The sequence below is a fragment of the Danio aesculapii genome, chromosome 17, assembly GCF_903798145.1.
Source record: "Danio aesculapii chromosome 17, fDanAes4.1, whole genome shotgun sequence".
In the NCBI taxonomy this organism is placed as follows: Eukaryota; Metazoa; Chordata; class Actinopteri; order Cypriniformes; family Danionidae; genus Danio; species Danio aesculapii.
In genome coordinates this window covers 49,202,493-49,215,153 of record NC_079451.1, presented here as the reverse complement: position 1 = coordinate 49,215,153, position 12,661 = coordinate 49,202,493, and the positions used below count along the sequence as shown (strand labels likewise).

Genomic DNA, 12,661 nt, shown 5'->3' with positions numbered 1-12,661 from the left:
TGAAGAGTTCATCAGTCAAACATGTCAGACGTGCTGGTGTGTGTTCGTGATTATGAGCTTCGCGCTCGACAGATTCTGCCAAAATCGGTGTTCGATTATTATTTCTCAGGAGCCGATGAGCAGGAAACTCTGCGTGATAATGTAGCGGCATTTAAGAGGTAGGTGTTACATGATGTCAATATCATGAGATCAAGTATTGCAATTATAAGAAAACCATAATCATGAGATAAAAGAGATGATTTGATGAGATAAGGCATAATTTAGCAATGAAGCTAATTATTTGTTAAGTCAGATTTTTTCCCCCCGCAGTTTCTGATGAACGAAGGGAAGATTTTTTTCGACTCATTTCTAAATATGTTTCTAATAACTGATTTCTTTTATCTTTGCCATGATGACAGTACATAATATTTGACTATATATTCTTCAAGATACTAGTATTCAGCTTAAAGTGACAGGTTAATTAGGTTAATTAGGCAGGTCATTTTATAACAGTGGTTTGTTCTGTAGATAATCAAAAAATATTTGCTTAAGGGGGCTAATAATATTGACCTTAAAATGTTTTCAAAAAAATATAAACTGCTTTTATTCTAGTCGAAATAAAACAAATAAGACTTTCTCCAGAGGAAAAAATATTGTAGGAAATACTGTGAAAAATTCCTGAATCTGTTTGTGATAGAGAGAGTAATATCGCTATCTAATTCATAACCGCTATAATCACCTTGGCCACATGGTGTCAGTAAACACTAATGTGTCTGTGTTTGTACTGCAAAAGGCATTTGTGTGAGATGTCAGAAGGGCTTGATTAAACTCCACCACAAATACATGAAATAAACTTGTCATTTTGACTAATGAGCTGCATTTCAGTTTCATCTGAGTCTGGCTCTATCACTGACGGCTGTTTATCTAATGTAATCCAGAAGAAGCAGACATGCACGTGGGAACGGTGGGCGGGGAGAAACAGCTCATTTGCATTTAAAGCCACAGGCTACAAAAACAGCTACACTGTACTCAGACACTAAAATGTGCAGATTCTGGAGGCTATAATAAATATTCTGATGGGTATTTTGAGCTGAAATTTTAAGGACACATTCTGGAGACACTAAAGGCTTATCTTACATCTTGTATAAGGGGTATAATTGGTGCCCTTTAAGGCTTAAATAGGTTAACTTTGCAAGTTAGGTTAATTATAGGCAAGTTATTGAAAAACAGTGGTTTGCTGGAATATAATTATATATATTGTTTATAAATATTTGAAAAACATCTATATTTCTTAAGCGGCTAATGTTTTTTTTAATCCCAGCCAAAAACAAAAAAAGACTTTCTTCAGAAAAAAAGAATATTATAGGAAATACTGTAAAATATTTGTGCTAATAATTTGGTCTTCAACTGTATGTGTTTATGTAAATCATGACAATCATGTTTATGACAGATTTATGACAAGTTTTGTTGTCCTGTTAATGTATCTTTGCATTTAAAATTACTTAATTGAGCTAATGACACATGCGGCCCTGTCATAAACCCGGCGCAATAAGGCGCAAGATGTGCTGGCACCGGTTGTTACTATTTTCAGACCAATAGTAAATCCATCTGCGTCACTTTGTGGACTCATGGGTGTGCTGGTCTATAAAGGAGGTGTGTTAAGGCGCATTGTTGGAGTGTTGCTATTTTGAGGAACTGAAATAGACCACGCCGTTGGCCAACTAAAAGCTGATCTAAAGTCCAACGCAGAGCGTGTTAGTTCCTGTGCAGATCCAAAGGCATACACACAGGATGTACAGTAATACACAAATATCTTTAGAGATGAAAACAATTAAAGGATTAAAATGCTACAAAATTATTATTTTCTACATAAATATAAAAACCACTGCCTCCATGCCTTCATGTCGGGGGGCTTTTTTCAGTTTATTCATGACAATCTGGATTAGTATAATGTTATTATTATTAGCAGTATTTATTATTTGCATATTTAAATTTGCTTTAATAAAAACAAGTTTAGATTTGTCCATCTGTCGGGTTTTTGGAGTTGTCTGCATCACCATATGGGGCATAAGAACAGGACGTGTGTTTGGATATAACTCAGTTTTTTTGACCACACTTCGCTATTATTGTTCTTTTATTCATTTGCTGGAAATTAGAACTGAATTTAGAAATAGTTTTAAACAAATCTTTGCGCTTAAAATTAAATATATAGGCTAATGGATGTCTTCAGTTGAGGGTGTCCAACACTGTTTCCTTATACACCAAAGTAAAAGAGTAAAAGTAAATAGAAAGTAAAGAGGCTGAATGGAGGAGGCTCGTTCTTTATCCTTGCACTGCAGATGCTCTGTTTAACTGTTTTCTTGCTAGTGAAGAGTTCAGTTTGTCCATTTAGTTTTTCCACTTACAAAGTCCGCCATGTAAATAGCAAATGTGTCATGGTGCGACGCAACTGCCTTTTAAAGGGGATGTGAGATGAGACTCAAAAATGTAATGCAATGACGTTGCAATGATACGTAGCGCAAGCACTGTGATTGGTTGGCTTGGTATCGCTGACGAGCGTGGCACGTCCGTCAATTTCAGCCTCAAAATGAGCGAGCTTGAGCCACTTGTACATTAAGGTAGCATTCAGTAAAAACAAAACACCAGCGAAGAAACTCGACACAGAGAAACAAACACCTACTGCCAGCTAGTGTTTTGGAAATGTTATTGCAGAGCAACACACGCAGCACACGGAAGTATAAGTGCACGGCTACGCGCAAGGCAGGTACCGTGGGTCACACCAATCACTCGACGCAGAAGTATAAATCAGGCTTTAAAATAGCAAAAGTGGATTCGGACACGACCTTAATGCTTTTGCGCCATGTGCTTTAGACTTTGCACCTAGATCGTTAAAATAGAGCCCTTAATGAAAGGTGTTATAATCATGCATTAAATCTCATTCACATACGTGATGTGTCATGTCATAATTATAAAGATTTAATGAACACCACTTCAAGTAAAGTGTTACCGAGTTTTTCCTTCTTATTTTTTCATAAATCATGTGTTTACTTGTAGTATTAAAGTCCACATGAACCAGAAGCTGCCACATTTTTTTCATGTTGTAACTCAGTTCTTAGAGAAACAGAATATTAAATGAGAAAACAGTGGGCGTGGCTTTTTTTTTAATTGTGAGCTGATTGGATATAGTAAAGTAGGCATTTCAATCAGAAAGATCTGGAAAAGGGTTTGGGGAGAGTTATTACAACCTAACAGACTCCTCCTCCTCACCATTTCTGTTTGTTGTCAAAACTGACAGCTGGAGGGCTGTGGTTAAGTGTGTTAGCCACACCCAATACCTCAGACAGACCTAATCTGAGAATTTAACTAACAAACAAGAAGTGCATTTTCAGATTTTAAATTATAGATTGCAAGAGCAAACTATTTATTTTTCTTAATGTCATGCACTGATGAATTGTTCAGCACAAAACTAGCAATGTGAGCTAACAAAATCAGTGTGTTACTTCTGATTTCAAGGGGACTTTAAAAAGTACAATAGTAAAAAGCTTGGTTTCTGATCAGTTTTAATAATGTTGGTTATCTGATTTTGCAAATTTACTCTTCATATGCAGCTATTTGTTTACTAGCATTTTAAAATATACATTTCAGTTCATTAATATACAGTCGAAGTCAAAATTATTAGCCCACCTTTGAATGTTTTTTCTTTTTTAAATATTTCCCTTAATGATGTTTAACAGAGCAAGGAAATTTTCACAGTATGTCTTATAATATTTTTTCTTCTGGAGAAAGTCTTATTTGTTTTATTTCGGCTAGAATAAAAGCAGTTTTTAATTTTTTTAACCATTTTAAGGTAAATATTATTAGCCCCTTTAAGCATTTTTTTTCCGATAGTCTACAGAACAAACCATCGTTATACAATAACTTGCCTAATTACTCTAACCTGCCTAGTTAACCTAATTCTAATTAACCTAGTTAAGCCTTTAAATGTCACTTTAAGCTGTATTGAAGTGTCTTGAAAAATATCTAGTCAAATATTATGTACTGTCATCATGGAAAAAATAAAGTAAATCAGTTATTAGCGATGAGTTATTAAAACTATTATGTTTAGAAATGTGATGAAAAAGTCTTCCCTCCGTTAAACAGAAATTAGGGAAAAAAATAAACAGGGAGGGGGGGGTAATAATTCCGGGGGGTTGGGGGGGGGGTTAATAATTCTCACTTCAACTGTATGAGTCATTTTAAATAGTTCATTAAAGAGAATCAAACTATAAAAATAAATATCTAAACATTAAAGCATTGCTTGGAAAATACTTGAAAGAGAAGTAACAGTTTTACAAATGAACAACACTGAAAATATCGAGCTAAATTTAAACAGCCGAGTCAGTCAGTCAGTAACAGTTTGAGTGAGTTTATCACAGTGTTGACAGGCGGAATGAGACTTTTCCAAATGTTTTGCCCTAATTTTAGCTTTTCTCCAGGGTTGTGTGGGGTCACTCGGGGCCAGTTATAATTACGTGCGTTTATCTTGGCTTAGAGAACTCGTGTGGGTGGCAGACCAAAACGTAGAGCTCCGTCCACACCAATAATCACACTGTTTTACTCAGATATACATATTTACACAATGAACAAACAAGACGTGCTTGTTAGAGAGTCACGCTGTAGAACTTAAAGGGGTAGTTCACACAAAAATGCTAATTTACTCACTATTTACTCACCCTCAAGTGGTTTAAAACCTTTTATGAGTTGCAATACCCCTGTTAAACACTAAATAAGATGTTTTAAAGAAAGCTGAAAACCAGTAACCATTGACTTCCACAGCAGGAAAAGCTAATGAAAGTCAATGGTTACAGGTTTTCAGCATTTTTCTGAATATTTTCTTCAGTGTTTAACGAAAGAAAGGAACTCTTAAATGTTTGAAACGAGTAAATGGAGAGAAGATTTATTTAGATTTTTGGGTGAACTGTCCTTTTAACTGAGCTGATGAGTCACAATCAACACAAATATTATCACAAAATCAGGTGAAATCTCACTGCGCTACATCACAGGAAAACATAAACATTTCATCCGCTAACAAACAGTTTACACAATCAGTAGCCGTGGTGGAACTGAGCTTCTCAGCTGTTTTAATGCATCAGATTAACATTTAAATAGTTTATAATACATTAAACACATGTTGTAGAGGACTTGTTTTTACATATATATATATATATACATCTGTAGCGGTATTTGGCTACTAAAGTGGGTTGGGCGCCAGGGGTTAGAAAAAAACCCCACTACAGTTACTCAAATAATTCACTTGAATAAAAAAAAAAATTGAGCTTCAACAAATGCATGGTTTAATCAGGTAAACCAAATCAAATATTCAATCAAACAAACAAAACAATATATTAAACAAAACAACAAGCTTTAACTTCAACACATTTTAGTTTAACTCATGAGAATAAACCAAACATCTTAAATTTCCAGGCCCAGGCACAATACCTATTAACTACCTTTTTACAAAGACAATCAACGGGTGATGAATCAACAAACCATAAAGATATAAAAATAAACCATTTCTAAATATACAAAAATCAATATTAAATCAAATTTACCCACAAACTAAAAATAATATTTCAAGACCAAACTCATCACACATTAACGAACTTATAGAACTCAATTATACACTTTTTAACTGAATGCACTCTTGAAATGTCTCTCAGTTTGTATACGCTAAAGTAGATTTTTCATATGTGCACGCTGAAACAATTGTGAACTCGATGCACTCTTGAAATGTCTCAGTTTGTATACACTAAAGTAGATTTTCCAATTGTGCACGTTGAAGCAATTGTGAACTCGATGCACTCTTGAATTGTCTCTCTGTTTGTATACGCTAAAGTAGATTTTTCATATGTGCACGCTGAAACAATTGTGAACTCGATGCACTTCTTGAAATGTCTCTCAGTTTGTATACGCTAAAGTAGATTTTTCATTTGTGCACGCTGAAGCAATTGTGAACTCGATGCACTCTTGAAATGTCTCTCAGTTTGTATACGCTAAAGTAGATTTTCCAATTGTGCACGTTGAAGCAATTGTGAACTCGATGCACTCTTGAATTGTCTCTCTGTTTGTATACGCTAAAGTAGATTTTTCATATGTGCACGCTGAAACAATTGTGAACTCTATACACTCTGAAAAAATCTCTCTACTATATACTCAATCTTTTAGACATACCTAGATACACATTTACAAATTAGCAAAACATCATAATCAAACAAGAGAAAAAAACATTTCCTTACCCGATCACCCGTTGATGCTACTGGGCCCAGACATACTGCAACAAACAAATCGCGATCACAACAGTGATCAAACATTCAAACAAAAAGAGAAAAAAGGAAACCCCAAAACAATTAGGCAACTCGAGCGCCAAAAATAAAAATAAACATGCTCCTCACTCCACAAACAAACCTGAGCGCATGATACGTTCACCACGCATCGTAAACAAAACCTCCGCCAAAAAATAATAAACTCTCCCTTTCATAAATGTCGCTGCACTAACGTCCGCATCAAAACACAAGCATACAATCGCACTTTTAATGTCGCGCCTAACTTCAAGGAACTCTGCCACTCCCTCGGAATAAGACCAACTAGTACGAAAACTCATATTATTTTACAAAAAACGGACAAGTAAACCCCTACGCAGCGCGCTCTCTTACAAACACACAGTCAGCATTACCCCGTGACCCGGAATCACCTGTATGCTGACTGCGTGACCAGGATTGAATGAGAGAGAGATCGAGAGAGCCAACCAAGGCGCTCTAAATAGCATTGAATCAGCTGACAGCTGTCATCCAATCACACAATCACTCATACCATAATAAGGAAAACCTAAATGACAACCGTCACACTCTCCCCCCCATGGAAAAGATCAGTCAAAGTTGAAGGCTGTGATCTAAACCTACTTACAAGAAATCCTTAGATCTTCCTTAGAAGACCTAAAATTTATGCAGCAATAAAAGACATTCAACAGCTTTCCACACTAAAAACTCTACTCACCAAATAATCTGACCTATACATATGGAAATCAGACAAGTGATCACTGGATCTCAGGACTATTCAAATCCGAGAAATTCCTCATCTTCGGACTCTTCAACAAAAATCTTCAAGACCTTTTCTCTCTCTCTACGATCTAATTCCTCTGCGGAGGGAAATGCGGGTTTTAAATTGCACACATGCACTGTTCGCAAATCTTCCCCATTATCCTCCCGAACAATCCGATAGTTCACTGGACCAAGCTTTTCCACAATTCTATAAGGCCCAATCCATCTAGCTGCGAATTTAGCTGCAAATGCTTGAGAAGCCTTAGAAAGAGGATGAGCTTTCATCCAAACTCTATCATTTCTTGTGAAATGCACATCTCTTCGTCTTGCGTCATACAACCGCTTCTGTTTTTCCTTAGCCCGATGCACATTTCTTTTTACCACTTCCTGCAAGTCTTTAAGAACCCTAAGACCAGTCTGGTGAGGCTCTAACACAAGTTCAAAAGGTCCTCTCAGATTTCTGTGCAATAATAACTCTGCTGGAGAGTATCCAGTACTCTCCTGAACGGCAGAGTTAATGGCATATCTCAACTCTGGCAAGTAATGATCCCACCGATTATGCTCACCAAATACGTAAGATGAGATCATGACTTTAATTACTTGATTCACACGTTCCGTAAAATTAGTTTGGGGATGATATGCTGTTGTTAATTTTTGTACCACTCCCCATCTGCTACACAGATCTCTCAAAACCTCAGATGTAAATTGAGGTCCCCTGTCTGACAGCAGAAACTTCGGAACACCCCATCGAGTCAGTACTTCCTTTCTAAGTGTCTGGGCAATTATTCCAGCAGTAGCTTTGCGAAGAGGGAACAACTCAACCCAATGACTGTAATAGTCCACAACAACTAACAACTGAGTGTTACCCAGGGTACTACGAGGAAGTGGCCCCATAAGGTCCACCCCAAGCATTTCCCAGGGCTCCTGCACTTCAGTTTGCTGAAGTTTTCCAGCAGGCTTACGACACTCTGGTTTATTCTGTTGACAATTAGTACAGTTCTTCACAAAGTCAGATACATCTCTCCACATATTTGGCCAAAAAGCAACTTGCATTAACCTTTTTTGTGTTTTATAACGCCCAAAATGTCCACTCAATGGATTGGAGTGATATGCCTCCAACAAAACTTGTCGGAGAGTCTGTGGAACATAAATCTGAAAATGGGTTCCCCTTGTAGGATTAAACACCTTCCTATAGACCTTATCCTCTAAAATGACAAACTCAGAACCAGATCCCACATCACTCGGTTTACCTTCTGCTACACTCTGATATATCCTTTGGATTTCTACATCTTGTTGCTGTGCAATCCAGATATCCTCATCACAGAGAGGAAACAGCGACACTATACTTTCTGTACTTTGCTTAGGAACATAGGAAGCTACCATTGGAAGAGAATCAGAAATGTCGATCCGAGACAAAGCGTCTGGGGCGCTATTAAGTTTCCCCCTACGATACTCCAAAATGAACTCAAACTCTTGTAATCTCAAAGCCCAGCGAATTAGTCGGGAATTGGTTTTTGTAGTGTTGAACACCCAAAGGAGGGAGGCATGATCAGTGACTACAATGAAAGATTTTCCCTCCAAATAATGCCGCCACCTTTCTACCGCCCAAACCACTGCTAAACACTCCCGTTCAGTTGTTGAGTAGTTTTTCTCTGCTGTGGTCAAAGTACGGCTAGCATATGCCAACACCTCCTCAGATGCCCCAAAAGTGGAGGGTCGTTGAGCAAGAACAGCACCTAAGCCGGTTGAACTGGCATCCGTATAAACTACAAATGTATGGGCGTGATTAGGGTGTCCAAGTACAGGTGGTGAGGAAAGATACCTTTTGAGACAGTCAAATGCGACTTGGCACTCAGCGGTCCACTGAAAACGAACTCCTTTTCGCTTTAGAGCATTTAGTGGTTCTGCAATATCTGAAAAATTAGGAACATATCTATGGTACCAACCACTCATTCCCAGAAACCGTTGGAGTTCCTTTAGATTTGTTGGGACCGGAAAAGTCTGAATAGCTTCTGTTTTAGCAGGGTCTGCCATTACACCATCAGTAGTCACAATATGTCCAAGAAACTTGATTTCTGTTAAACAAAAATGACATTTCTGAAGTTTAAGAGTTAGTCCTGCTCTCTGCAAACATCTCAGAACTTTCTGGAGGTCCAAGACATGTTGGTGAAAATTGGCTGAATAGATGACAATGTCATCTAGATAGACTAAACAACACTGCCCCAGATAGTCAGCCAAGACTCTATTCATAAGCCTTTGAAATGTGGCCGGTGCATTTTTCAGGCCAAAAGGTAACACCTTAAACTCATATAGGCCAAAAGGTGAAACAAAAGCGGTCTTGGCCATACTATCTGGGTCCATGGACACCTGCCAATATCCACTATTTAAGTCCAAAGTACTAAATATCCCTGCACCAGAAAGAGACTCCAGGATCTCATTCACTGTGGGAAGAGGAAATGCATCGCTTTCACTGACTGCATTTAGTTTGCGATAATCAACACAAAATCTCTGCCCTCCTTCTTTTTTAGGAACTAACACAATAGGAGATGCCCAGGGCGAATGAGATGGCTGGATGATATCTCGATTAAGCATATCATCAATTTGCTCTTTAACAATCTCCTTTTTGTGTATGGGTAGTCTGTATGGTTTTTGAGCCACAACAACATCTGTCGAAACTGCAATCTTATGCTGGACAAGATGGGTTCTACCTAGATTAGGAGTACATACTTCAGGATGGTCATACAAAAGAGTAAACAGAACATGAGACTCTCTTTCTGAAAGATTGCTCTCCTTGATTTTACTTTGTAAAAGCTCTATCAATCCTAAACCAGACTCTCCCACTTCACTCTTATCCACACATTCGCTTGCTGTCCATACAAACTGAATAGGAGGTATAGCAGAATACAATGAAGCAGATGGATTATAGTTACCAGGTGGTTTACAATACTTCCAAGAGTCTCCTGGTGTAATAGGTGGTTGGAAAGGGAAAACACGACCTTGTGGATCATCTGAAAAACTGTACAATTGGTCTTTAATGTTCAGTTGCAACCCAGTCAATGATATAAAATCTAAACCCAGAACCATTGAATACACAAGGTTCTGAGCTGGCAGAACTACAGTTGGAACTTGAAAATGTAAATCCTGCAAATAGAAGTCAAGTACTTTCTGGCCAAGTGGAACAGTAGCATCACCATTAGCTAGATAAAGTGGTCCCTCATGCCAGACATCTAGTTGTTCATTGGATTCTTTAATCTTATTCCATAAATCAACATGGAGTAATGTATAGGTAGCTCCTGTATCAACAAGTGCTTTACCACTACAGCTCCGAACCATCATAGGAATAACCAACTGACGAAGAATTTTTATACCATCTCTCCTATCCAGCTTCCTACCAGATGACACATCCTTTTTTACAAAGCGTTGAGTATCATAAGCAGACAACATACCTCGCTGCTGATTTTGAGGTTGGAACTCTTTAGTTCCTTGAAATTGTCCACCAGATTGTTTTCCACTTAGAACAGCCTTAAATTTAGAACAAGAACCTGGGGAATGATTTTCGTGACATCGCCAACAAAGCAGACTTGTTAGACTATGTTCTGGAGGTAAGTTCGGTTTTATCTCCACCCCTTTTGATTTTTTAGGCTGTAAATGCTGGTCAAGATAAGAACTTCTAGGCAACTGTAACTGATTGTACTTTATTTGATGATCATAATCCCTCTCTAATTGTGTTCCTAATCGCACAAGTTCTTCAACAGTCTGTGCACGGCCACGAAGTTGACTAGCATAACAAGGATTCATAGCTTTTAAAAGAGCTTTCAAAACTTCACTTTCATTAGCTTCTTTTTTCCAACGCTTAAATAAAGCTTGAAATGAAAAGGCAAAGTCTCGAACACTTTCATTTGTCCCTTGCAATCGATTACGCACTTTTTCTTCTAGTACATCCTGATAATCCTCTGGGAGGAAAACAGCCAAAAAAGCCTTCTGAAAATTTTCCCAAGAATTAATTTTAAATCTCACTGTCTCCCACCAATCTCGGGCTGAGGAATGCAGAACACTACGCATGGTGGCAAGTATCTCACTATTTGACATTGGCCTGAGAGCTAAAAAGTCATTACATCTCTCCAAGTAAATAACAGGATCAGACTCATCATTCACTCCTCCAAATGTTGGAAATACCATTTTAATAGGCAAAATACGCCCACAAGCCAAATTTGAAAGAGCAGGCTGACTAATGGACTCACTCGAGTCAACATGTGAAGATGTATTTGGACATACCTGAGAAATGGAAACATCAACCTTTTCATCTATTTTGGTGTCAAGTGATATCCTCTGCTGCATAAAAGAATCAAGTGAAGATTGCATGGCAAGTAGTTCCTTCCTCAAGCTGCATACTTCTTCTTGTAATGTTTTTTCTCCTACTCTAGATTCTTCCAAAGCTCTCTTGAAAGAAGAAAACATTGAAGAGTTAGCCTCATCAAACATTGCCTTAAACTCATTGTGTGTCTGTTTCGAGTTCCACTGTATAGCTTCAATTATATGTTTAGTAAACTCTTTTATACGTTCAGAAAGAACATCTAAAAATTCAGAATGTGCTTTTTCAACCACAGTTAACGTTTTCTTAGGAACTTCATGAGTACTAAGTTTAGTACTGTCCTGGAGCCATTTTTTCTGCCAGGCTACTGTATCTACAAATACGCTTTTAAGAGAATCAATTGCTTGCGAAAAAACTGCTAAATCATCCGTCCGATTTTCAGAAGAGAGGATTGGAGCCCCAAGAAATGGCTGTTCCATCCCAGTATCCTCATCTAATAATGATCGGTCATTCTGTGGAGTAATAGGACTGTTATGAGATGGACCCTCACAACTACCTTCTGCTGCATCAGGAAAATTAATAAGAAAGTTATCAGCTTCCATTATCGAACACAATTACAAAAACCACTAAATATTTAGCATATCTCAGGGCCCCACATTGGGCGCCAGTCTGTAGCGGTATTTGGCTACTAAAGTGGGTTGGGCGCCAGGGGTTAGAAAAAAACCCCACTACAGTTACTCAAATAATTCACTTGAATAAAAAAAAAAATTTTAGATTTATTTAGATTTTTGGGTGAACTGTCCTTTTAACTGAGCTGATGAGTCACAATCAACACAAATATTATCACAAAATCAGGTGAAATCTCACTGCGCTACATCACAGGAAAACATAAACATTTCATCCGCTAACAAACAGTTTACACAATCAGTAGCCGTGGTGGAACTGAGCTTCTCAGCTGTTTTAATGCATCAGATTAACATTTAAATAGTTTATAATACATTAAACACATGTTGTAGAGGACTTGTTTTTACATATATATATATATATACATCTTTTGCGAGGGAACGCAAAAAAACTTAAAAATATGTTTTCCTATCACTCTGTTTTTTTTTTCTCCCACCCTGTTCCCCCCCCCCCCCCAATTTCTGTTTAACGGAGAGAAGATTTTTTTTTCAACACATTTGTAAACATAATAGTTTTAATAACTCATTTCTAATAACTGATTTATTTTATCTTTGACATGATGACAGTAAAAAAATTAAAACTGCTTTTATTCTAGCAAAAATAAAATAAA

At 37.5% G+C, this 12,661-nt stretch overlaps 1 protein-coding gene across 1 annotated transcript in view; it reads left to right on the top strand.

Annotated features, from left to right (window-relative positions):
• The first annotated feature begins 12 nt into the window (after positions 1-12).
• The window catches only part of hao1 (hydroxyacid oxidase (glycolate oxidase) 1), a 41,192-nt gene continuing 28,543 nt past the window's right edge, over positions 13-12,661 (top strand). The window contains exon 1 of the mRNA XM_056477769.1: positions 13-158. Coding sequence (XP_056333744.1) covers positions 22-158 — 137 coding nt within the window. The 5' untranslated portion in view covers positions 13-21. The remainder of the gene's footprint in view (positions 159-12,661) is intronic.